General features: G+C 43.5%; 1 protein-coding gene across 13 annotated transcripts in view; it reads right to left on the bottom strand.

Annotated features, from left to right (window-relative positions):
- Positions 1-22,430, bottom strand: part of SLC4A11 (solute carrier family 4 member 11) — a 232,644-nt gene that overhangs the window by 12,715 nt on the left and 197,499 nt on the right. For 7 of the 13 annotated variants that reach the window (XM_043544916.1, XM_043544917.1, XM_043544924.1 and 4 more), the window contains 5 exons: positions 17,070-17,322; positions 15,236-15,342; positions 13,828-13,996; positions 8,730-8,915; positions 3,390-3,585 (listed from right to left, as the gene is read on the bottom strand). In XM_043544916.1, the coding sequence (XP_043400851.1) occupies positions 3,390-3,585; positions 8,730-8,915; positions 13,828-13,996; positions 15,236-15,342; positions 17,070-17,322 (911 nt within the window). The remainder of the gene's footprint in view (positions 1-3,389; positions 3,586-8,729; positions 8,916-13,827; positions 13,997-15,235; positions 15,343-17,069; positions 17,323-22,430) is intronic. The other 6 variants (XM_043544918.1, XM_043544919.1, XM_037898355.2 and 3 more) reach the window with 1 other exon arrangement.

Genomic DNA, 22,430 nt, shown 5'->3' on the forward strand with positions numbered 1-22,430 from the left:
GATCCCAGGAGGGATGAAAGTATAGATAATTCAAATCCCTGGGAGGGGACATAATACTTTCTGAGGTGGGAGAAATGTAGTAAAGGGTTGGCCACAGAGACTTAAGGGGGTCTATAATTACCTTATTAATACCTAAGGCCACTTGCGGAGGCCCTGTGGCGGCCAAAATATCAACAAGGAAGAGGAAGGACTCCTTAGCCACCTCCATCTGAATTTCCAAGCTTGAGGCCACCCTCTTCAATAGCTCCTGGTGAGCCATATAATAATTGGGGGAGAGAGTGAGATGCCCCCTGAGGAGACTGCGCTACGGGGAGAGGAGACTGTAGAGGCCAGCACAGGCTGAGGATGCTCCTCCTCCACAAGCTGTCCAGCACTGTCCTCCTGGAGTAACTCTTGCTGCTCATCACCAGGCCCAGTACCGGGCTCAGGAACAGGTGACACCTGGTGAGTAGATTTCCTGCGTCTCTTCAAGGACACAGAGCACGAACGCTTTGTGTATGACCTAGAAACCGGGGGAATCCCCTTAGGTTCCAGAAAAGCCACTGAACTGCCCTAGCCCACATGCGCAGTCCTACTCCCACTGGATGATCCCTAGCAGGGTAGTAGTGCCTTGGTGGATATTGGCAAGAGCAGCTCTGAGGCTGGGAAGCGCAGGTGCCAATTTCCGATTCCGAGGAGGACGAGTCTCCCTCTGCTGGCCAAGGAGAGGCTGCTCCTGATGGTGCTGAAGACTGGTGGCGAGTCAGAGAAGAGCACTGCACTGCCCACACTGCAGGTTTCCCCTTCAATGATACCATCAGGCGTGATGTCTGAGGCAATGGCGTTTGCGGTGGTACCGAACACCGCACTGACAATACTAGTGTCTAGTGGTACCAGTTGCGTGGTCTCCTGCACTGCCGGGGAAACGGATACCAATAGGTTCAGCCGACCTCTCACTGCCACAGACGCTTCCAGCATGGTCAGTTCAGAGACGGTCTTGGAATGATGCGGTACCGCAGACGTAGAAGGCGCTCCATCAGGCCCTGAACTAGATGGTACCTGTCTCAGCGCCAGAGTCAACGGTGCTCGTTTGTGTGGTATCGGAGGAGTGCTTGGGTTTCAGCTGCACTCTACGCTTATCCCAAGCCTAGAGGATTTTGGTGCCAGTAACCTTCCTTCCTTGATGATCTGCTGAGAGGTTTTAGGCCTCTTTTTGGGCATGGGGGAGAGTGAGCAGTGCTGGGTCTCAAGCAACATAGAAGACTCCTAACCAATGATGAAGCAGTCACTGCTGAGTCCAAACAGCTGGGCTCTGCCAGAGGTCTCAGGGCTGCCGGCACACGCAAAACCTTTAGCCTGGTTTCTCTGTCTTCCCTTGTCCTAGGCTTAAAGTCTTTGCAGATTTGGCAACAACCTCAAATATGAGCTTTCCCTAAACAATTCAAGCAACTTGAGTGTGGGTTGCTCAGGTACATTGGCCTAATGCAGGAAATGCATAGTCTGAAGGCTGGTGACTGAGGCACCCTTTGGTACCAAGAAATGGAAACCCCAAACTGGGAACGGAAAAAGAAACTAATCCTATCTACGCTACGAACTAAGTACTGATCAATTAGAAAACTATTTACAATAAGTTTACAATGAGCACACAGAGCACTTGCTAAGGCAAGCCAAGAACTTCCAATGATCATCCTGGGCAGTGAGAAAGTTCTGAGGGGTTTCTCGGACTGCTGGACTCAGTGGTGCGTGGCAGCGGAGGGCATTTGAGCTACCCTGTGGATACCACTGAAGCAAAAATTTCCGACAACTGTGAGCTGGGCACATGCTCACCAAGAGTGGAACGTGCATGTACAGTCTCTTGAAGGACAACCATAATTTGGCCCTTATTACAATATCATAATGTATAAGGTGGAGATTCACATCATTAGTTGTTACTGTCTAACCTAGTGACTGGCTTTGCTTCTGTCCTGTGAACACGAGCAGAAGAACTTATTGTAAAATGGAATTTCTGCTCCACTTTGAAATTTGTTTCCATTCTGTATCGGAAAACCAAAATTTCCTGCCTAATAAAAATTCCAAAAAATTTCTGTTCAGGACCATCAAAATGTTTTCCCATAAGGTAAAAATGTTTAATCACAACTTCATCAGTTTGATTAATTTGGTGTCAATGTTTAGATTATATTAAAATACATAACATATATAAATGTAATATAATATTAAAATAATTTAGCCAGGATAAAATATTCAAGTGTCAATATTGTTAACATGCAATGAGAAAATTGAAATGAATCATTTCCACATTTTCCTGATGAAAATTTGGTCAAAATCAACACGCCCCAGAGAACCGATGCGAATTCGGCAAAACTTCATTTTCCAATGGAAAACTATTCTACAGAAAAATTTTCAGTGGATTGTAATCAGTAGTTCTGGAATGACAGCATACCTTGGAAGTCAACTGCTTATCAGCTGTGAAATGTAATTGGTTTCTAAATATACTCTGTTAGCAGGCGAACTGAAAAGCATTTTCACATGCCACGACCTGAGATAAGGGTTCTGTTTCTCTCTTGCAATAACTGATAACTTCACTGAACACGGCAGGGATATCTTCTGTAGCTGGACAATGTAATTCTGAACTCAGGACATGGTAAGTGAAGGAGTAACTAGTTTTTCACCTGCTAGCTTTAAACTGCACTTGTTTATTTTAGACTTGCACAAACTGAACATTTCTATTCACGATTTGAGATTTTAAACCTTTGTTGTACAAAAAGAAAAATGTTTCACTATGCCATTAGCATCACTCACTTCTCAAATTCATTGTCATTATGCACCTGGTATGTTATAGGATTTATACAGCATGCAGATATTATCCCCGTATGTAAACACTGTGGCCGGCTTTTAAAATATATAAAACATGCCATCCCCATCATTGTGAGAAGGGTGAGAGTTCAAGGTTCAAAGAGCTTATGCCTTGTTTGCCACCAAGCAAGGAAATAAAAACCACACAACAAATATCAAATGGGAACATAAAATGAGGGTGGGATTGCAAAGGCAGGCAATAAAAGCTCCTTAGTGTATCAAGCAAAGGAGAGGAACATAAGGTTTTTGAAGCACCCTTCCTGTCAGGGTTAATGGCGAGACTGTTGGGAATCCTGCAGTGGCCTATTGCCCTTGTAATTATTATGGTGGCTGCACGTACAAGACAGCTTATATAGGGCTCGTGGGGGTGCGTGGAGGATGGCTTGGGGAAGGGGGAGGCTAAAACACACATAATCATGGACTGTTTAATGGCAATGTTTTGAAGCTGTAGTAATCAACTCATTATATGAGTTTCCTCAGGAAACAGAGTGTAGGGCGCTATTTCTTGTTCCATATCCTGTGCAGCAAATTTCCAGTTCCAGGACGACTCTCTATACCTGCTCTTTCAGCAAGAGGGCCACCCTCTCGAAGAGTTGATTCCCATCAATGGAGGTCAGGGCGATGTACAGGAAGAGGCCATAGAGGACTGGCTTTGGGATCCACTGCAACGGGAATGGCAGGAGCAAGAGCGAGAGACCCACCAAGAAGTTGGCCACCAGTGTAGTCAGTCGTGTCTCCTTCACGCTCACTATCCTATAGATGGGAAAATATACACAGTGACAAGAAAGCAAAGACTGAGAAGGATAATGATGGGTCAACACCCATGCTTACCACTGGGGCTCACTCACACTGGGAGCCTGTTATGGGACGTGTCATTCCAATACAACAATCATCAAGTATCTCCAGCCAAACGCTAATATTTCAGAAGACAGAAACCCTCTTGGACTCAGCCCAGGCAGTTAGCTCACCACTCAAACAGAGCAGCTGGATAAGTGCCAGGGCCAAGTTTGGTGATTTAATTTTTTGTCTCTCCTCTTGTTCTCTCCCAAGCTCTGTGGATCCTATCTGAGCTTAAACTAAATTAATTTAGTTATCTGCAGTTTGCTAAACAGAATTACTTTAAAACATGCTAGAGCCCCCTTTCTGCACATTAAGCATTCCAGAACTACCTGATTTCAGACTGCACCAATGTGTGCATGCATGTTATATTATACATATACATACTCCCCTCCTCCCCCCGAAAAGGAAGTCAGAGAGCTGCTTCTGTGGAATCTAACTTGTGATCCACTTGAAAACACATTCTCCTGACTAAGTCATCAGCATTTTCGATAAACACAAAAATCCCCTTGTTTATACACCAGGGAAAATGTTCAGAGAATTATGCCGGGAATTAAGAACTTAATCCTGTGGTGGAGTATGGGAGTTACTCTGCAAATTTCCCATTAACCATGCTAAAAACATAATTACTTAATGCAAATTTCCAGAATTTGACAGATTTTAGACTGACAGACCTGTCACTGGAAAAATATTGACAGGAAATGAGAAAGGACAAAGTAACTTTAAAACACACTGTACAACACACAGTCTAGAAACATTCCCGAATGGGAAACAGAGTGCCCCATGCAGTAAGCTGAAAAATAAGACAAGAAAAAGGGACATTGCTACCCTAAATGTGAGCAATCTCTGCCATTGTCCCACGTGCCTACCAAAAACTGCGAAAAGGGGAAAACTCCTCTCCCAGGATTATCAAAAAAATGGATAGTTTACTTGTAATTTTGTTTCCTTATAAGGAAATCTAACCACCAATCCAGAGGTTAACTGCTGGTGCAGGCCTGCCTATATCAGCACAGAGACAACTGAACTGAAGATTGTTTCGGTGCCTTTGAGTGCGGGAACTCACACCTAGTGGTAAATGGCCATGCCTCATGGTTAAGCGGAGGGAGGGGAATCCAGGTACTCCCACTCCACCAAGTTCCAACCAAGGGGCTCACTTGGGTAGTGTACGAAAAGCGTCAGATACCCTCCCCATGGTCTCTTCCAACAACTCTGTCCCTCCCCTGGATGCGTTGTGGCTTGCTTGTGGTTATCCCTTCTCACCTGCTCTATGGGCATCTGCAGGCTAAGAAGTCCTGGCTTTTTCCAGCTGCCCTTCTCTTGGGGACACCCTCCTGGTGTAGTCCTTTTGTTGCAATGAGCGCAGCTCCTGTCTTTCTGCCTGCCGCCTACTTGTGCTAAAGTGACTACTCCCTTTCAAACTCCTCCTCTAGCTAGAGCATGCCCAGCAGGCCTGCCAGGGTGGGGCTTCCTGGGCCCAGCATCTTTTCTATGCACCCCTCTCTCCATTGTGGGGTTTATCCACCCCATTACTGCCATCCTGTGGTGACATTATCTGGATGTAGAACCTTGTACACTCCAGATGAACTGCAACCAAGCTTCCGGTAACAAGGCATTTTAAAGTCACAGGAATGGAGATCCAATAGAACACATTTTTCTGTTTTATACACACACATTCCTGGGGCTTTGCAATTCCTTCTGGCCTATTGGAGACTTCCTGCCCTGTGGGGTGGATCCTTTCCACACTGAATTCTTGTAAAAAAAATTATATATTATGGAGACACTCCCTTACTGCAGGAGAGACTGAATTTCAATTTCAAACCTCCTATTTTATATAATAAATGCAACGTTTAAGGTTGTGGTGAGATCCAGACTTAAACTCCCAAAAGTGAACGCTTTTCAGGTAATGTGACCTTCCATACCAATAAATATAAGGGAAAAAGGGGAAAAGGATGGAAAATATTATACTTGGATAACATGGCAGAATTAAGATAGATCAGTTATAAGATTTAAAGAATAAAGGCCATCTGTTAAAAGGGGGGAATGCAAAGTCTTTTGACGGCCATGTTTAAGGATCAAGCCTAAAGATGACAGAAGAGTCATCAAAAGGAATTACCCTCAATCTCCCAACTGCATTTGCACAGCAGAAATTGGAATCTGCTACCACTGGTCAAGATTCTCCTGCAAAACCTAGAACCACTGGCCAGATCCTTGTGCAAAAATCCAGATTCCTAAGGGAGAAGTTCTTCCCATTTTGCCATTTACAGACTATTACCCAAAGACCTTTGGAAGAACTGGGATGGCCAGCAGTCACTGAGGTGGATGGAATTCATTCCCAACTGGTCTGCATCCAGGCCTGGCTTATTGTGGAACAAAGATCCTTGAGATGATGGACCCAGGCAAGTTGGAAGCATAATTGATTCTTTGACGGCTAGAATTAGATGGTTTGTGTCCCAGCATCACTGTGACCATTCAGGAGCTTCTAGGACCAGTAACATTCTATTCTAGCCTCTCAGATGACCCTCTGTTAATAGTGAAACACGACGGATTGAATACAGTAGTTAATTTGGCCTGTCCAGGAAAATAGTGAACATGCCTATTAAAAGTGCCCCAGGCTCTCTTCAGCAGACAGTATACAGTGGGAATTTGTTGGATGCAAACAGGTCAATTACTGGGCAATCTCATGGTTCACAAATTTATCTGAATATTTGTTATTTTGAGCATTCACAAAGCGTACTAGGTGCCTCATAAACCAAGTAAAAGAGAACTTGCAACCTGATCTGGACATGACCGAGCCAGAGGGCACTCCAATGGAGACCAGGTCAGAGAGGGAGGTAGGGCCTATATGAATTAGAAAAGCGAGCATAAGAGGTTTAAACTTTATGTGCAGAACTGGATTAGACGATTATTTTCAGAAACAAGAGATATAATTCTACCCATCAAAGCAACTTGAAAGTCTAGCAGGGTAAATATAGGCTCCCGGTCCCCTCTCCTGATGCTTTAGGAACAACAGCATTGATGGGTTTGCTGGCGATATTAATGCTGTTAGGTACATGGGAAATGGTCTCGATGTGAGACATATTGTGAATTTGCTTCCAGCTCGAGGACACTATTTATAGGCAGCGCTCATAGCACTTCTTATAGCAAAGTTTACCTGAACACTTGTCAGTTGCTTGCAACCTTGCCAAATTTCACACATTTGGGCTGACATTCCCCATCCTGGGTGTCTTGCCTCAAGTTGAATTATTCTGAAAAGTTTCTGCAAGAAAGATTCAGCTGTTTCCAAGAACAAGATTAGGGAAAAATATGTTGTACCCATGTTAAAAAAAATCCTTACAAACTATTTGGTTGAGAAGCTCTAGCACTTCCATGCTTTGCAGCAAGGGCTTGAAATCTAGCTGGGCAATTGTGGGGGTGGGGGGGAGGAAAAGAGGGAATGTGCCCATTGCTGGGAAAATCTAACCAAATTTGTCCGTTATATAAAAAGCTCTTCAAAATCAGCTCACACAGGCTCTGCAGAGACTTTTTAGAGTCTGACAGCTAAGACTATGGCCCTAGAAGGCTTGTCATCAGCTGAGGAAATACAGGGAAATGGGGGAGACTCCAGAATATAATCCTAGCGCGTCTTCAAAGAATCTTTAAACCAACGCTGGATCACTGGCTCCTCACCATATGAGGCGTAGCACCCTGAATTAATTTGGCTACACGATCAGACTCCAAGGTTGGCCTGGATCAAACTCTGAGGCAGATTTCTCCGCAGACAAGAAAGAGGAAATATTTTGCCTTCTTCAGGGGAGGTTCTTGATTCTTGTGTTTACTTGTATCCATCGTGTTCTGAGTTTGTAGCTTGGTTTCTTTCAGAGAGCAGGAGGTGGGAGCTTTCAGTATCCAGAGGTGAACGACCCTTTTTTGATTTTCTATTTAAGCTTTGCTTTAGCTTCCCTCTCACAACAAGGCAGTTGAGGAGGAGGAAGACAACAATATATAGAACCTCTTGTTTATATTTTACAGCTTTGTGTAAAGAGATTTGGAATCTCCATGGGGGCTGTAGAAGGCAGAAAATACTCCCATTTCCCAGCATCCAGTTCAAAGTTGTCATTTATGTATCTAATCACTTCTGGGCAGAATGACAGGTTTCAGAGTAACAGCCGTGTTAGTCTGTATTCGTAAAAAGAAAAGGAGTACTTGTGGCAGTCTCTAAGGTGCCACAAGTACTCCTTTTCTTTTTCTGGGCAGAATGAACATGATTCTTAGTGCAGCAGCTTATGGTCATGCGCACCTACCCGCCTCAGTCCTGTCAGTTTTTCCCAAAAGGACCTAATGGCAGAGGGGTGGCCTCAGGAAAGGTATCTGTGTAACAGAAGTCTCTCAGCTTCCTGAGGTACAACGGAAGATGCTGCAGCAATCTTTGAAATAGATCCACCGTGATACGGTTTTCTGCCCTTTGCACTATTGACCTCGCAGGTTACAGACATGGGGGAGTCGCACTGGATATTTTTCTAATGAGACAAGCAGGCAGCGTCTGGCCAAAATTACTGTCTCACTGCTCAGCAGGGCTTCAGCAGAGAGCTTAGAAATACGAACATCTCTGAGGAGACAGAGTTCAACAAGAAGTTTTTTTTCTTCATGGATTCCCAGATGAACCCAAAAAAGTAGGGGAAAAAATACTGAGATATGGAAGACCTGGCTTCCCAGCTGCATAGCTTGAGGCGAGCACCGAAAGAAATTGCCCTATCAGAGCAGTGCAGCTGCCAGCTACTCCAAAGATGCAGAACAGTGGTGGTGGTTACAGTGAACCACAAGGTTTGATAGCTGGTCCTGGGACCAATAAATGACCCCCCCAAACCATCTTTCTTCATCCCAGCTGCCTCTGTGTTGATGCGGGCAGACCATTCCTAGCACCAGCCATCTGGATTGGTGGAGACTGACAGGAAAGATTAATTCACGTCATTCAGAACAACCATTTGTAGTGTTTAAAGAACCCTGGAAAACCCCTTAGGATCCCCAGATTCACATCTCTCTTTCCTTATATGGATTTGTTACTGGGGCTCCCCAAAACTTACGTCTCATAGATGTGCCCGTTTTCAACCCTCTCTTCCACGTAGGCCAGTGCTCGGACGTGCATTGGGGAATGAGGGAACGCAGCGTGTATCCATGGCAATCCGAAGACAGACAGGCCCGTGTTAATCAGAGCTACAAGGAGGAGGTCCCAGTGATAAGCTGTTCCTTTCACTAACCTGAAATAAACTCTAGTTAATAAAGTTTTTATGTGCACTCAACCATGTAGTAACAATGCCGCCCTTGCTATGACTGAGCTAGAATGTTCATGGATGGACATTGATTGTGCATCTCAAAGCACAGAATTTTACAGACCTCCTCTTTTATAGCCGACAGTACATGAATTTGAAAGGTAATGAAAACGTGATTGCTGCCGGGGGACAGCAATCAGTTTGAAAGAACTGAAAAGAGAAACATTTCCCATTATAATAATGGTCTAGTCCTCAATTTTGTCAGCATTTATTACTGTAATATTAAACAGGATACCTCAACTCATTCAAAATTAATATTCCCATCAGATGTACTACTGTTCTAGCTGGAGCACTAGCAACAGCCATAGCAAGGGTTGCCAAGGCATTTTTCATTTTAAACTCCTCTTTTTAGTTGCTCATAAACTTTTATCCATCGAGCTGAAGTTTTCCAGGCCTTGTTTTTTGATGCATTGCATCTGTGTGCCTGGTAAGTTAGCTACATGCTTAAATATTTACTAATGGCCCGTAGGGGGGCCCACTCTGAGGAAAGACACCTTTAATCAGCAGCATCCATTGGGGTTACGTGCAAGCTTTGAGCAGGCACGGTCCCAGCTCACGTCCTGTTCTTCCACATTGCCAAAGCAGCACCTGAACACCTGAGGCTTCCTTTATTGTTTTCTTTCCCTATCTGGATTTTCCTGTTAGCTTATACAAAAAAGGATTTCATTGCCTACGCCATTGTAGGCTCTCTTTCAAAGCCTAGATCCATCTGGCTACTCTCTCTAGCCTTGTTTCAGTCCCAACCTGGGATGTTGCCCTTAGGTTTTTTGACAAGTTTTTGAAGTATTCAGTTGACAGCAAGCAGACCACAGCCTGTACATTGTCCAGCCAACCCATCATTTTTCTCTTCACTGATCACAGAATCATAGAAAAGCAGGGCTGGAAGGAACCTTGAGAGGTCATCGGGTCCACGCCTGCATGGTCAACATCTTCATTAATGATCGGGATGATGGGATGGATTGCACCCTCAGCAAGTTCGCAAATGACACCAAGCTGTGGGGAGAGGCAGATACCCTGGAGGGTAGGGATAGGGTCCAGAGTGACCTCGACAAATTGGAGGATTGGGCCAAAAGAAATCTAATGAGGTTCAACAAGGACAAGTGCAGAGTCCTGCACTTAGGACAGAAGAATCCCATGCACTGTTACAGGCTGGGGACTGACTAGCTAAGCAGCAGTTCTGCAGAAAAGAACCTGGGGATTACAGTGGATGAGAAGCTGGATATGAGTCAACAGTGTGCACCTTGTTGCCAAGAAGGCCAACAGCATATTGGGCTGCATTAGCAGGAGCATTGCCAGCAGATCGAGGGAAGTGATTATTCCCCTCTATTTGTCACTGGTGATGCCACACCTGGAGTATGGTGATAAAATTGGAGAGAGTCCAGCAGAGGGCAACGAAAATGATTAGGGGGCTGGGGCATATTACTTATGAGGAGAGGCTGAGGGAACTGGGCCTGTTTCACCTGCAGAAGAGAAGAATGAGGGGGGGATTTGATAGCAGCCTTCAACTACCTGAAAGGGGGTTCCAAAGAGGATGGACCTAGGCTGTTCTCAGGGGTGGCAGATGACCGAGAACAAGGAGCAATGGCCTCAAGTTGCAGTGGGGGAAGGTCTAGGTTGATATTAGGAAAAACTATTTCACTAGGAGGGTGGTGAAACACTGGAATGGGTTATCTAGGGAGGTGGTGGAATCTCCTTCCTTAGAGGTTTTTAAGGTCAGGCTTGACAAAGCCCTGGCTGGGATGATTTAGTTGGGGTTGATCCTGCTTTGAGCAGGGGACTGGATTAGATGACCTCCTGAGGTCTCTTCCAACCGTAACTTTCTATGATTCTATGCTGAGGCAGGACCAGCTAGATATAGATTTTAATTGCTAATGCTTTACCCAATCCAGTTTTGAAGAGTCTTATAACTGAGCAATTCAATCTACTTTCAGTTGAGCAGCATCTTTTGCCTTTCTGTACCACAGCTGAAAGGCTCCGTTGCATTTGAAAAAGACACGGATGTGGGAGTCAGCGGTTTGGCTGTGATATCCAAGGAAGAACCCAGCTACAAACCCTTTAACTATAACCCTACTCAATAACAAAAGTCACCACATCACATGTTCTTCTAATGTCACATAGGCAGAAAATGACAAGAAATTCAAATCAAGAAAATGGCAAAATTCCCATTTAAGAAGAAAGTACTCATGACCCATTTACAACTTACATTTATGCCAATCGCTATTTAATTAAAGAGCGGACTCAGTGAGGATAGAGGAGAATTTTCAAATGGCACAGAGAAGAAATCCCAGAACAGGCATAACCCAATTGTTTTGAGCCTGTCCATCTCTCTCTGCTTTCCTGAGCTAATGGTCCTTTATCAAATAAAGTGTGAGAAACAGAAAAACACTAACAAAAAATTGTTCTGCAAGGGAAAAAAACCCCACCTCCCATGTGTTACATCAGCAAAAAAAATCCACTGAGAAAATGGTAGTTCCCGGGGGGAGGGGGAATCCGATAAATTCACCCTTGATGCCATATCTGATTGTAGTTGGTAGAAACATCAAAGGGAATATTTGAAGACTGTAGCTTCTTGTTTCCAAGCCTGTGCATAAATCAGAGCTTTTAGATAAAAGTGATACTAGATTACACATACTGTCCTACTTTGAGCCTGACCTCCTTTGCTTCCATATTCTGAATTATGTAACGGCAAGCCAGCATAGCTCCAAACGCTCCTTTTTCAGTCTCAAAATTCTTTTAAATTAGCATACCTGCACTACATGATACGGTAGAACTTTTTGGTTGATCTGCTCTTAGTTTAAAGAGAAATATTCACTGTATCCCAGACATCAAGAAACCACAAGGCTGACTAGATGCCAACCACATAGCACCCACTGACTTCAGAATAAATGAGATCATAAATGTAAAATCCATAAAGTAAGAACAGCAAAGCAGCAGGGTAAGGTAACCAATTTTCAGAAGCTTTGCTCACTGCTCCAATGCAATGCTGGTTCTTTGTCTTTGTCAAAAGTCATAAGAGACTGCTTCTGAAGATTCTTTCCTGACAATTCATTTTCTTAATAGAAGCTTGAAATAACCTTCTTTGTTCCAACAAACCTAATTTGAGAGGGTCTGACTTTCTCTGGTCTCTCTAGACTACTGGTTCTCGAAAACTTATTTGATTGTACCCCTCTTGTTCATGTCTGTAGTAGTTTTCGCTCCCCCTCCCCTGACCACACAAGTTCATATACCGATTTAAAAAAAATCAACATTCAACTCTCACTACATATTAAAAACAGTAAAGCATCATTGATTCAAACAGAGCCATTTAAGTATATAGCGCATCGCTTTCCGGCCACCCAGCTCGGAAGGCAGCGCGGACAGCTGCAGCAGCAGAGAAGGAAGAGGGGCAATACCTTATCATTTCACCCTTTCTTCAGCACTGCTGCTGGCGGCAGCACTGCCTTCAGAGCTGGGTTTCCGGCCAGCAGCCGCTGCTCTCTGCTCTGCCTTCTCACACCCTCCAAGAATACGTCCCATGCCCCCCAGCCTGAGAACCTCTGCTTTAGACATTGGTGTTTTCGGAAGCTCCCAGGTAGGTTGAGAACTTGCTGGCCCAACTAACAAAATGGGTGGTAGCCACTCATCTTGTGCCTTGTAATCCCCACATATAAATTTCTAGGAATAATTCCACAGTCCACTTGGCACTATGGGGTATGTTTACATTGCAGGTGGGAATGCAGCACGTGCGGAAATACCTGAGCTAGCTTTGATCTATATCTAGAGCAAAGCTAGTTCGAGGAACAATGGTAGTGTAGCCAAAGCAGTGCAGGCTGGCAGCTGCTCAAGCGCATACCCAGGGTCCTGGGTGGGCAGGGCTGGCCTGTGCTGTTGCAGCTTCACGGCTATTATTCTTCGAGCTAATTTTGATCAAAACTAGCGCGAGTACATCGTCGTGTGCTGCAATCACACTTCCTGATGGCAGCGTAGGCATAACCTGGGAATAGGGGGTCTACCAAATTCACGGCCATGACAACTGGGTCACAGACTTATGAAATCAGGTCTTCCTCATGAAATCTGGTCTCCGGCCGCCCAGCTCTGAAGGCAGAGCGGACAGCGGCAGCTGCTGGCTGGGTGCCCAGCTTTGAAGGCAGCACCAATTAAGGGTGGGAATGCCACAAGCCCCTAATTGGCTTGAGACCTCCTTTTGGGGAGGGGCCCCCAGCTTGAGAAATGCTGCAGAGAAATCACAGTTTTTGTGGGTTGGTCACAGCATAAAATAGCAAATTTCGTGGATGTGTTACACATGCAAAATTTGCTATTTATGCCGTGACCAACCTGCAAAAAAGTGTGTGATTTCTCCAGGATTTAAATAGACCCCTACCTATGAAATCACTCCCAAAAGAACACATTGCTAGAGGCAGTATTTCTGGGACTGGCATAAAATACCATTCCAAGGATGAAGATTTGGGAGTCTTCCACATGTAAATATATAAGGGGTACACAAACAGAGCTAGCAAGATTGTGTAATTCAGTCCCAGTCCGGCTTTACTCAGAACACTGTAATATAGTACTGAAGTGAAATTATCTCAGGGCTTCTCCACATGAACAATTAGACTGCTGCAAGCAGGAGTGTGAATCTACCAGCCCTCTCCATATGTACCCTGCTGACATGCATTAACAGTTCATTAATGCTCTTTGAGCTAGTCCCATTTCAAAGAGCACTAGGTCAAAGAAGTCTATTCAACGGTTAACATGCATGTAAGGCTAGGACGGGGTAGATTCACACCCCAGCTTGCTGCCATCTCATTGTTCACATAGAGGAGCCCTAAGAAGAACTGCCCTGGTTTGGAAAGAAAGGGGTTAAGAATTTTACCTGTTCTCTGGAGCATTTGTGAGTGATGCCACTATGTTCTGCTCTATGAAGAAAAGCATCGACAGAAGGAACCCCAGGCCCATGGCACTCATTACAGAGCCAATTGAGAGAGATCGGACTGGGGCCAGCACGAATAAGCTCTCAGATGGGTTGTAGTTAAACTTGGACACTGTAAACACACAGGGGGGGAGAAAAGCATTAAAGAGGCATCGTACTGTTTTCTAGCTACCTGCATGAAGCAAACTTATGTTCTATCCCAACCACCAGTTACTGGCTTTGATGCAGGTTCCTCTGGTTCTCTGGCCTGCATTATGCAGGAGGTCAGGCAAGAGGATCATAATGGCCCCTTCTTGTGCTGAAGTCTATAAATCTACTGTTTTAAAAAAAATTTATTTATCACTCTAGCCCTGACTGATAATGGCTAGTCACGCTGAAAATTTTTATTTTATAAAGGAGATGAAAATTTAAATTGAGGACAATGCAAAAAACAACAACAAAAAAGAAACATTCTTATTATAGACATAGAATTTTACAGCATGTTTCTGGATCTGAAATAATTATAAATAATTTGGCATCTTCATCATACAGTCCTACTTCATAGTTAATTTGCTAGTATAGGCATTTTAAAATACTCTCAACACCAAATGAGCTGCACAATGGGTTTTAGCATAATACGCGGCTGGCTTCAGCTGGTGACAAGAAATCCATCGTCACTACGGGAAAGATCACACGCTACAATTCACCACTTCTAAATCCAGTTGGATGGAGTGAGAGTCACACCAAAAGTGCCACTTCTTATTTACTTCCATACATTTCCTCACATCGTCCACGCACGTCATCACAGGTCAATGCAATTCCTGTCCCTATTCTCTCTTCCTGATATGGAAAAGCTGATCCGTTTGTCCAATGAATGGTGTATCATTGTTAGATTTCCTTGTGTATCTTAGAATCGCCCAGATGCTTTGGGCCATTACACTTTTAATTAGGAAAATATAAAGAGGAGACTAAAAGAACAGGCCGAGATCATCAACACCACATCTGTACAGCTGGCGACAACCCTTCCTGCCTACTAATTGCCCTGCCCTTTTGTTCTTTAGGAGAATAATAGGATCAACTCTTTCTAACAACAGATGCACATTTTAATGACATTTAAATGAAATGACAGACTGAAATAATGCCCTGAGAAAAACTATATGCAATATCATTTGATTCGGTGTTTGCATAAATTAACTTTTACTGAAGGAATTGGAGGCATATTTATGCATGTATAGGCATGTATTTAGGAGACAATACACTGAAGAGCTTTTTTTTTATGTTAATATTCTTTGCAATAAACTGGTTTTCTTTTTTGATTCCATCTTAAGTGCCTTTCTCCTGGTAATTTGGAAGAGTAAACAAGCGGACTTACTTTCTATTTCCTTGAAGAAGTAGGAGCCTATGATGGAGAAGGTTAGAACGGATATGGGTAAGGCACAGTCGGACAGGATTTCGCGGACCCTTGCATGCAAATAGGGGCTGCAATTATAAAAAAAAACAACAACTTTCCATTAGCATCCAACATACTCAGTTTTCCTGCTACCACAGTAATGGAGTAATCATTCAAACCACAGGCAGTGGCAAGCTCTATACTGAATGCTATTTCAGTCCAGTGCTGCTATTGTTCATTCTTCACTCTCAATATTATTTTAAAAAGTCCTTAATTATGTAATGTACATACCAGTTTTTTGAAAGCTAAACAGCAGAATCTCCATTTATGGGAAATGTAGGCTCTGAAGTTTGATGAAAATCAGTGTGAAACCCAAAAGGGAACAAAATTTAAGATTCAGGCGTTGAAAAACACGCACAGTCCTCAAGAGCTGACAGCTAGCTGTTATTTCCAGTCCCCCCCTCCAAGTGTGGCTTGTGTCTGCAATTTCCAGCTCCAGTACTTTTCCATTCTTTAAGCATTCAAGTGGGAGATTTGTCAAAGGCTCCAAAAGGAGTTAAGGCACCCAATTCCCATGGACTCTCAGAGAGAGTTGGGTGCCCAGTTAACTGCCTCTTGTGCTTTTGGAGGAAAGTGAGATGAAGTACCTTTCCAGGACATTATCATTTACAATATGGGAGTATATTTCTAAAAAGTTACCCCTTTTCCAGATCATTTAGAAAACAGTGAAGTGGCAAAATTTGCCGACCATACACAATTACTCAAGATAGTTAAGTCCAGAGCAGACTGCGAGGTGTTACAAAGGGATCTCACAAAACTGGGTGACTGGGCAACAAAATGAAGAAGAAAGTCAATGCCGATAAAGGAAAAGTAATGCACATTGGAATATAAATGGGTTCAGAAAAGAACTCGATAAGTTCCTGGAAAGTGACTATTAGCAAAGATGGTCAGGAATGCAACCCCATGCTCTGGGTGTCCCTAGCCTCTGATTACCAGAAGCTGGAAGTGGACAATCACGCAGTGATTACCTGTTCTGTTCATTCCCTCTGCAGCACCTGGCATTGGCCACCAATGGAAGACAGGATACTGGGCTAGATGGACCACTGGTCTGACCCAGAGTGGCCGTTCTTATGAGATTAATTGGGTTTTAGCCACGGACCCTCCAAGAGAGGGTCAAAGGAAGCTTATATGACTGTCAACACTTTCAAAATCTACTAATGTCTTAAAATGCCCAGCCAGACATGGAAGCACGTCTTCCACTGATTAAACAAGATTTACTTAGTATTTTCGTATTCGCTGAGCTGAGCAAATTCGGAGCCCACCTCTGAATTTGGTTAGCAGGCACTCCTCGACAACCTGCATCGCTGTTCTATCTGCCCCACAGCTGTAGGTGACTGGGATTTTCCAGATTGCCAGCCAAGTTAAGGCCTGTTCTTGTTCCCACTGAAGTCAATGGCAAAACTCTCACTAACTTCACTACGGGTCTGTCTACACTGCAGTTAAAAACAGCTGGCTGGCCCAGGCCAGCTAGCTTGGACTCACGGGCTCAGGCTAAGGGGCGGTTTAATTGCAGTGAAGACGTTTGGGCTCAGACTGGAGCCCAGTCTCTAGAACCCTGCAAGGTGGGAGAGTCCCAGAGGCTGGGCTGCACCCTGACGTCTAAACCATTATTAAATGGTCCTTTAGCCCGAGCCCTGGAAGTCCAAGTCAGCTGGCCCGGACCAGCCATAGGTCTCTACTTGCAGTGTAGACATACCCTAGACTCAAGATAGGGATTTGAATCTGTAGAATGAATTCTAAGGCTGAAGTGACTCACCTTTTTTTAAACTGATAAAGTGTATGACCAAGCCAAAGGGTTCCCAGCATCAACATGAGACTAAGGACAGCAGTTTCACGTCCATAATGCACGACCTCATTCATGCCCGTCTGATTCTCCAGCGACATAGACCTGCTCACTGATGAATTCATCAAGAAGGTGGTATTGATGCTGAGGCTTGGAATTACATCAGCACGTGTATTTTCCAAATAACTGTCTCCTTGGTGCTCATGGTAGTAATATTTCTTAAAAACTGCACAAAACAACCGATAGGCAAATGTTAGGATAGGTCTGTAACAATTCAAAGCAACTTGAGCTTGCAGTAACTTTCACAGCGTAGTCTTTCTTTACCTGTAATCACACAGGCGCCGACACCGTGGGTACTCCGGGGCTGGAGCACCCATGGGGAAAAAAATAGTGGATACTCAGCACCCACTGGCAGCCCCACTGATCAGCTCCGCCCATCACAGATCAGCTGTTCAGCAGCATGCAGGAGGGATTGGGGGGAAGGGGAGGAGTGAGGGTGGGGTGCACTTGGGGGAGGAGACGGAACGGGGCAGGAAGAGGCAGAGCAAGGGTGGGGCTTGGGGAAAGTGGTGGAGTGGGGGCGGGGTCTGGGGTGGAGCACTCCCCCACAGGAGCACAGGAACTTGGCGTCTGTGCATAGTCTAGTACTCTAATGGCACATTCACGCTACTGAAGGTAAGAGAAACCAGATTATTAGGAGTTTATAATTCAGTTGTGAACAAAACGGTAGCTTGTTTTATAAATTTAAGAAAACAGTTAGGCCATTTGTAAGTTACAATACAGAAATGTAAGTCCCTCCCCACCCTCAGATTGTTATCTGGTTTTGTTCCATGCACTGAATCATGGCTTTAAATTTGAAGACGTAAACTGTGGCAATTTCTTGCTCTAGTATACTAAAAATATGCACTTGGCAATAACTAAAAACATCCAAGGTAGAGTATACTCAGGAAAGTTACTATTATGAACATCCAGTAAGTACTTTCCGACACTCACCAGTGCATATTTTTAAAGATGTCCAAGTACGGTTTTATAGGACAGACAAATTAACTGGGAGATAATACATACGTAAACATGCTCCAAATCTGAATTTGCAAAACGCATTGAGATATTATGGTTTACCGGGCCTACTATAACTAGCTTAAAAATTTACCTCAATAAAATGACAAACGCAAACATGCCTGCTATAACTATCCAAGTTAAATACCCTATAATGCTTCATAAGGTCCATAAAATACATAGTGAGATAATCTACATTAAAGAGACTGCATCTAAATATTTATAAAAGAGAGTAGCTGCTGTGAAGATGCTATTCCATTATATAATTAAAATCAAAATAGTACTAGGGGCATACTTCTGGAAGGTTTGGTGCTGGATGGGTCTGACCATACTTGATGGAAGATATGATGGTCTCAGATGATGTGATGAGCAAGAGTCTGGGAAACTCATTAGGAAAAAAGGCAGCAAGGAAAGGGTCATGGGCGAAGAGGAAGATAAAGACAGCAACCAGCCAGGGCGAGAGGAGCAATGGAAAAGGAAGTCAATTAAGGGGAGAGGTATGTGCCAGCCACTGTGGAGAAAGCCAGCAAAGGTGGAATGGGACTTAGGAGACCTTGAAGTTGTGTGTCGACCTGGCTGAAATGTTTTCCTCAAAATATTTTTGGGGGCTGAACGTTTTTTTAAAACCATAAACATTTTGGCAGACATTTTTCATTTTGGTCAAAACTTTTTCGGGTTGATGAAAACCCAGAAAATGAAAATTTTGGGGTGACATTTTGGTTTTCAGAAACTGAACATTTTTCTTGAAAATGGTGTTTAGAAACCACATTTTATCCACAAAAACTGTAAAGTTTTTATAGAAAAAAAAATCCTGTGAAATGGAATTGGCATTTTTTTGACCAGCTCTAGTTCCACAGGAGCGTGGTGCTGACTTCTCCTTTCTGTTTAGGAGCCTACCCAAATGCTCTTATGACCCTCTTAACTACCCTGCCATTTTAATGACGACTCCCAGGTTAATACTATTGCTACTGCAGTAGTGCCCTGGGGCACCAGACAAAGAACAGGACTTCATTGCGCTGGGCACGACTGTACAAACAGGCAGTAAAAAGATTTCCTCAAGAGTTGACAATCTAGGTTATAAGAAGATGCAATAGGTGGACGAGACAAAGGAGCGGATAAGGGATAACTATAAAACAAGCTGTCAAGGTTCCTCCCCCACTCTGAACTCTAGGGTACAGATGTGGGGACCTGCATGAAAAACCTCCTAAGCTTATCTTTACCAGCTTAGGTCAAAACTTCCCCAAGGTACAAACTATTCCACCCTTTGTCCTTGGATTGGCTGCTACCACCACCAAACAAATACTGGTTACTGGGGAAGAGCTGTTTGGATATGTCTTTCCCCACAAAATACTTCCCAAAACCTTGCACCCCACTTCCTGGACAAGGTTTGGTAAAAAAGCCTCACCAACTTGCCTAGGTGACTACAGACCCAGACCCTTGGATCTTAAGAACAATGAACAATCCTCCCAACACTTGCACCCCCCCCTTTCCAGGGAAATGTTGGATAAAAAGCCTCACCAATTTGCATAGGTGACCACAGACCCAAACCCTTGGATCTGAGAACAATGAAAAAGCATTCAGTTTTCTTACAAAAAGACTTTTAATAAAAATAGAAGTAAATAGAGATAAAGAAATCCCCCCTATAAAATCAGGATGGTAGATACCTTACAGGGTAATTAGATTCAAAACATAGAGAAGCCCTCTAGGCAAAACCTTAAGTTACCAAAAAGATACACAGACAGAAATAGTTATTCTATTCAGCACAATTCTTTTCTCAGCCATTTAAAGAAATCATAATCTAACACGTACCTAGCTAGATTATTTACTAAAAGTTCTAAGACTCCATTCCTGTTCTATCCCTGGCAAAAGCAGCATACAGACAGACACAGACCCTTTGTTTCTCTCCCTCCTCCCAGCTTTTGAAAGTATCTTGTCTCCTCATTGGTCATTTTGGTCAGGTGCCAGCGAGGTTACCTTTAGCTTCTTAACCCTTTACAGGTGAGAGGAGATTTCCTCTGGCCAGGAGGGATTTTAAAGGGGTTTACCCTTCCCTTTATATTTATGACACAAGCAAATTGTTATGCAATAACAGAGGTCTCAGTTCGCTACCCAGATGTGTATTTTTAAAATAAGTTTCAATATTGAGGTTTCAACTAGCACATTTAAAAAAAAAAATTGCATAATTCATGTTCTACCTTTTAAATTTCTCTCAGATTTGACATTGAACATTTTGCTTTTGTTGCTAGAATGACTTGCACTGTCAGTTTCAGTGCGATTCTAATGCAATTACACAATTCTGCAATGCAGCAAACACGGCAGGAGAATATTTATTACAATAAGTTTCTCTTGGATTATTATTATTTTCTAGTGGCTTTCAGTTAATACATATATTATTTTTCTTAAAGAATGGCATTCTGGGCAAAAATTGTCTTGCTAGTTTCCTTTTAATAATAAAGGCCAACCCTTTAGATTGGATGATTCTGAAATTTTGAACCATCACTGTAGTTTCCTTAAAGTAGAAGTCTGAAATCTGATTGGATAATGTACTAACCAGCCATTATATATCCCGACAATGCCCAGTACAGCCAGAAGTATATGCCCGTGATCTCTCATGCACATCGCATGACAACAACTTCAGAAACTCAGCAGGAAAACGATCACAGAGGTATTAAATAATAACTAGATGATAATACACCTTTACCCCAACATAATGCGGTCCGATATAACGTGAATTCGGATATAACGCGGTAATGCAGTGCTCTGGGGAGCGGAGCTGCTTTACCTCTTTATATCCGAATTCGTGTTACCGCAAGCTGTTCCTCTGTGCCCCCCCACCTTACTTGCTGCAGCCCCCCTGCCCCAGCTTGCCTCCGCCTCCTCCCACGAGCACGCCGCAGCTCCGCTTCTCCCTCCCTCCCAGGCTTGCTGCACCAATCAGCTGAGGGAGGGAGAAGTGGAGCAGCGGCGGTGTGCTCAGGGGAGGAGGCAGAGGCAGAGCGGAGGTGAGCTGGGGCGGGGAGCTGATATAACACGGTCTCACCTATAAGACAGTAAGATTTTTTGGCTCCCAAGGACCGCGTTATATTGGGGTAGAGGTGTACGTGGCATTTCACTAGCACATCTTATCTGAGGATCTCAAAATGTTCTATAACATTAATTACACCTACCACAACCCTGTAAAGTAGAGATTGTCATGCCCATTTTACAGATAGGTACAGAACACTGAAATGACTGGGCAGAAAGTCAGTGCTGGAGTTGTAAACAGAACCCAGAAGTTTTGGCCTGCAGTCTACTGCTCTGACCATTAAAAGGACACTCCTAATAATAGCAATGGCAATAATTCAGGAGGATTAATAGCCAGCTGGGGTTAAAGACCTGTAACAACCTCAATTATTCCCAACTGACTGTTAACCCAATGGAAATAAACACTCTTTGCTTTGATGACTACTGACAAGGTTCAGATCCAAAAAGCAAAAAGGCCAAGAAATTCAAAATAATGCTGACATTTTAAGTCATCCTTTTGGTCTAGTTGCCATAGATGTTCTGGGAACAGTAAGTGATTTCACATTCGGAACTACAGTAATACCTGAACACAACAGCGTAGATCTTAAGCATAGATCTTAAAATGAATTTCAAGATTGTTATTGATTTGCGTCACTTCACATTTTAACTTAGACGTAGCAGTTAGATTATATGTATTCACTTTGGATTAAATGTTGGGGAAACGTAGCTGATTTTACACCCGTATTTTACTTATTGTAATGTGTGGTCTGATTGGAATGATTGGCAGTTGGATAGATCAGTCTGCCATGTAACAAGGATTTAGTATTTAATATTCAGCTGCTGCACACTAAGCAGTCTTTTCAGAGACATTACACAACTGCTGAGTTCTTCGCACAAATTCAGTAGAGAAAACACTTTAAACTAGAAGGTTGTATGCTTTAAACTGAACTGTCCTAGAATGCAGTTTAATTTCTAGTTCCCTCTGATCCCTCTAGTTCACCTTTGTTGTTTGCTTCAGCTGTTACAGAACTGTTTTCTGTAGAGTGCAAACGTCAAGATCAAACGCATGGCTTAGGTGGTTGGGCCATGAGTTGAAAAGAACGGTCACTAGGATAGTAAGAAGAATGCATGTGTTTGAATTACTAGATGTGATAATACCCTTCTCCCTAATTTCCTGCATATTTAAGGATACCTTGCAAAGCATATATAAAAGCAACATGGCTTAGCAAATTAAGAAAACAAACATGTTCTTCCTTGGGAGCAGTGCGTTGCTGG

Source organism: Chelonia mydas, chromosome 4, assembly GCF_015237465.2.
Source record: "Chelonia mydas isolate rCheMyd1 chromosome 4, rCheMyd1.pri.v2, whole genome shotgun sequence".
NCBI classification, from domain to species: domain Eukaryota; kingdom Metazoa; phylum Chordata; order Testudines; family Cheloniidae; genus Chelonia; species Chelonia mydas.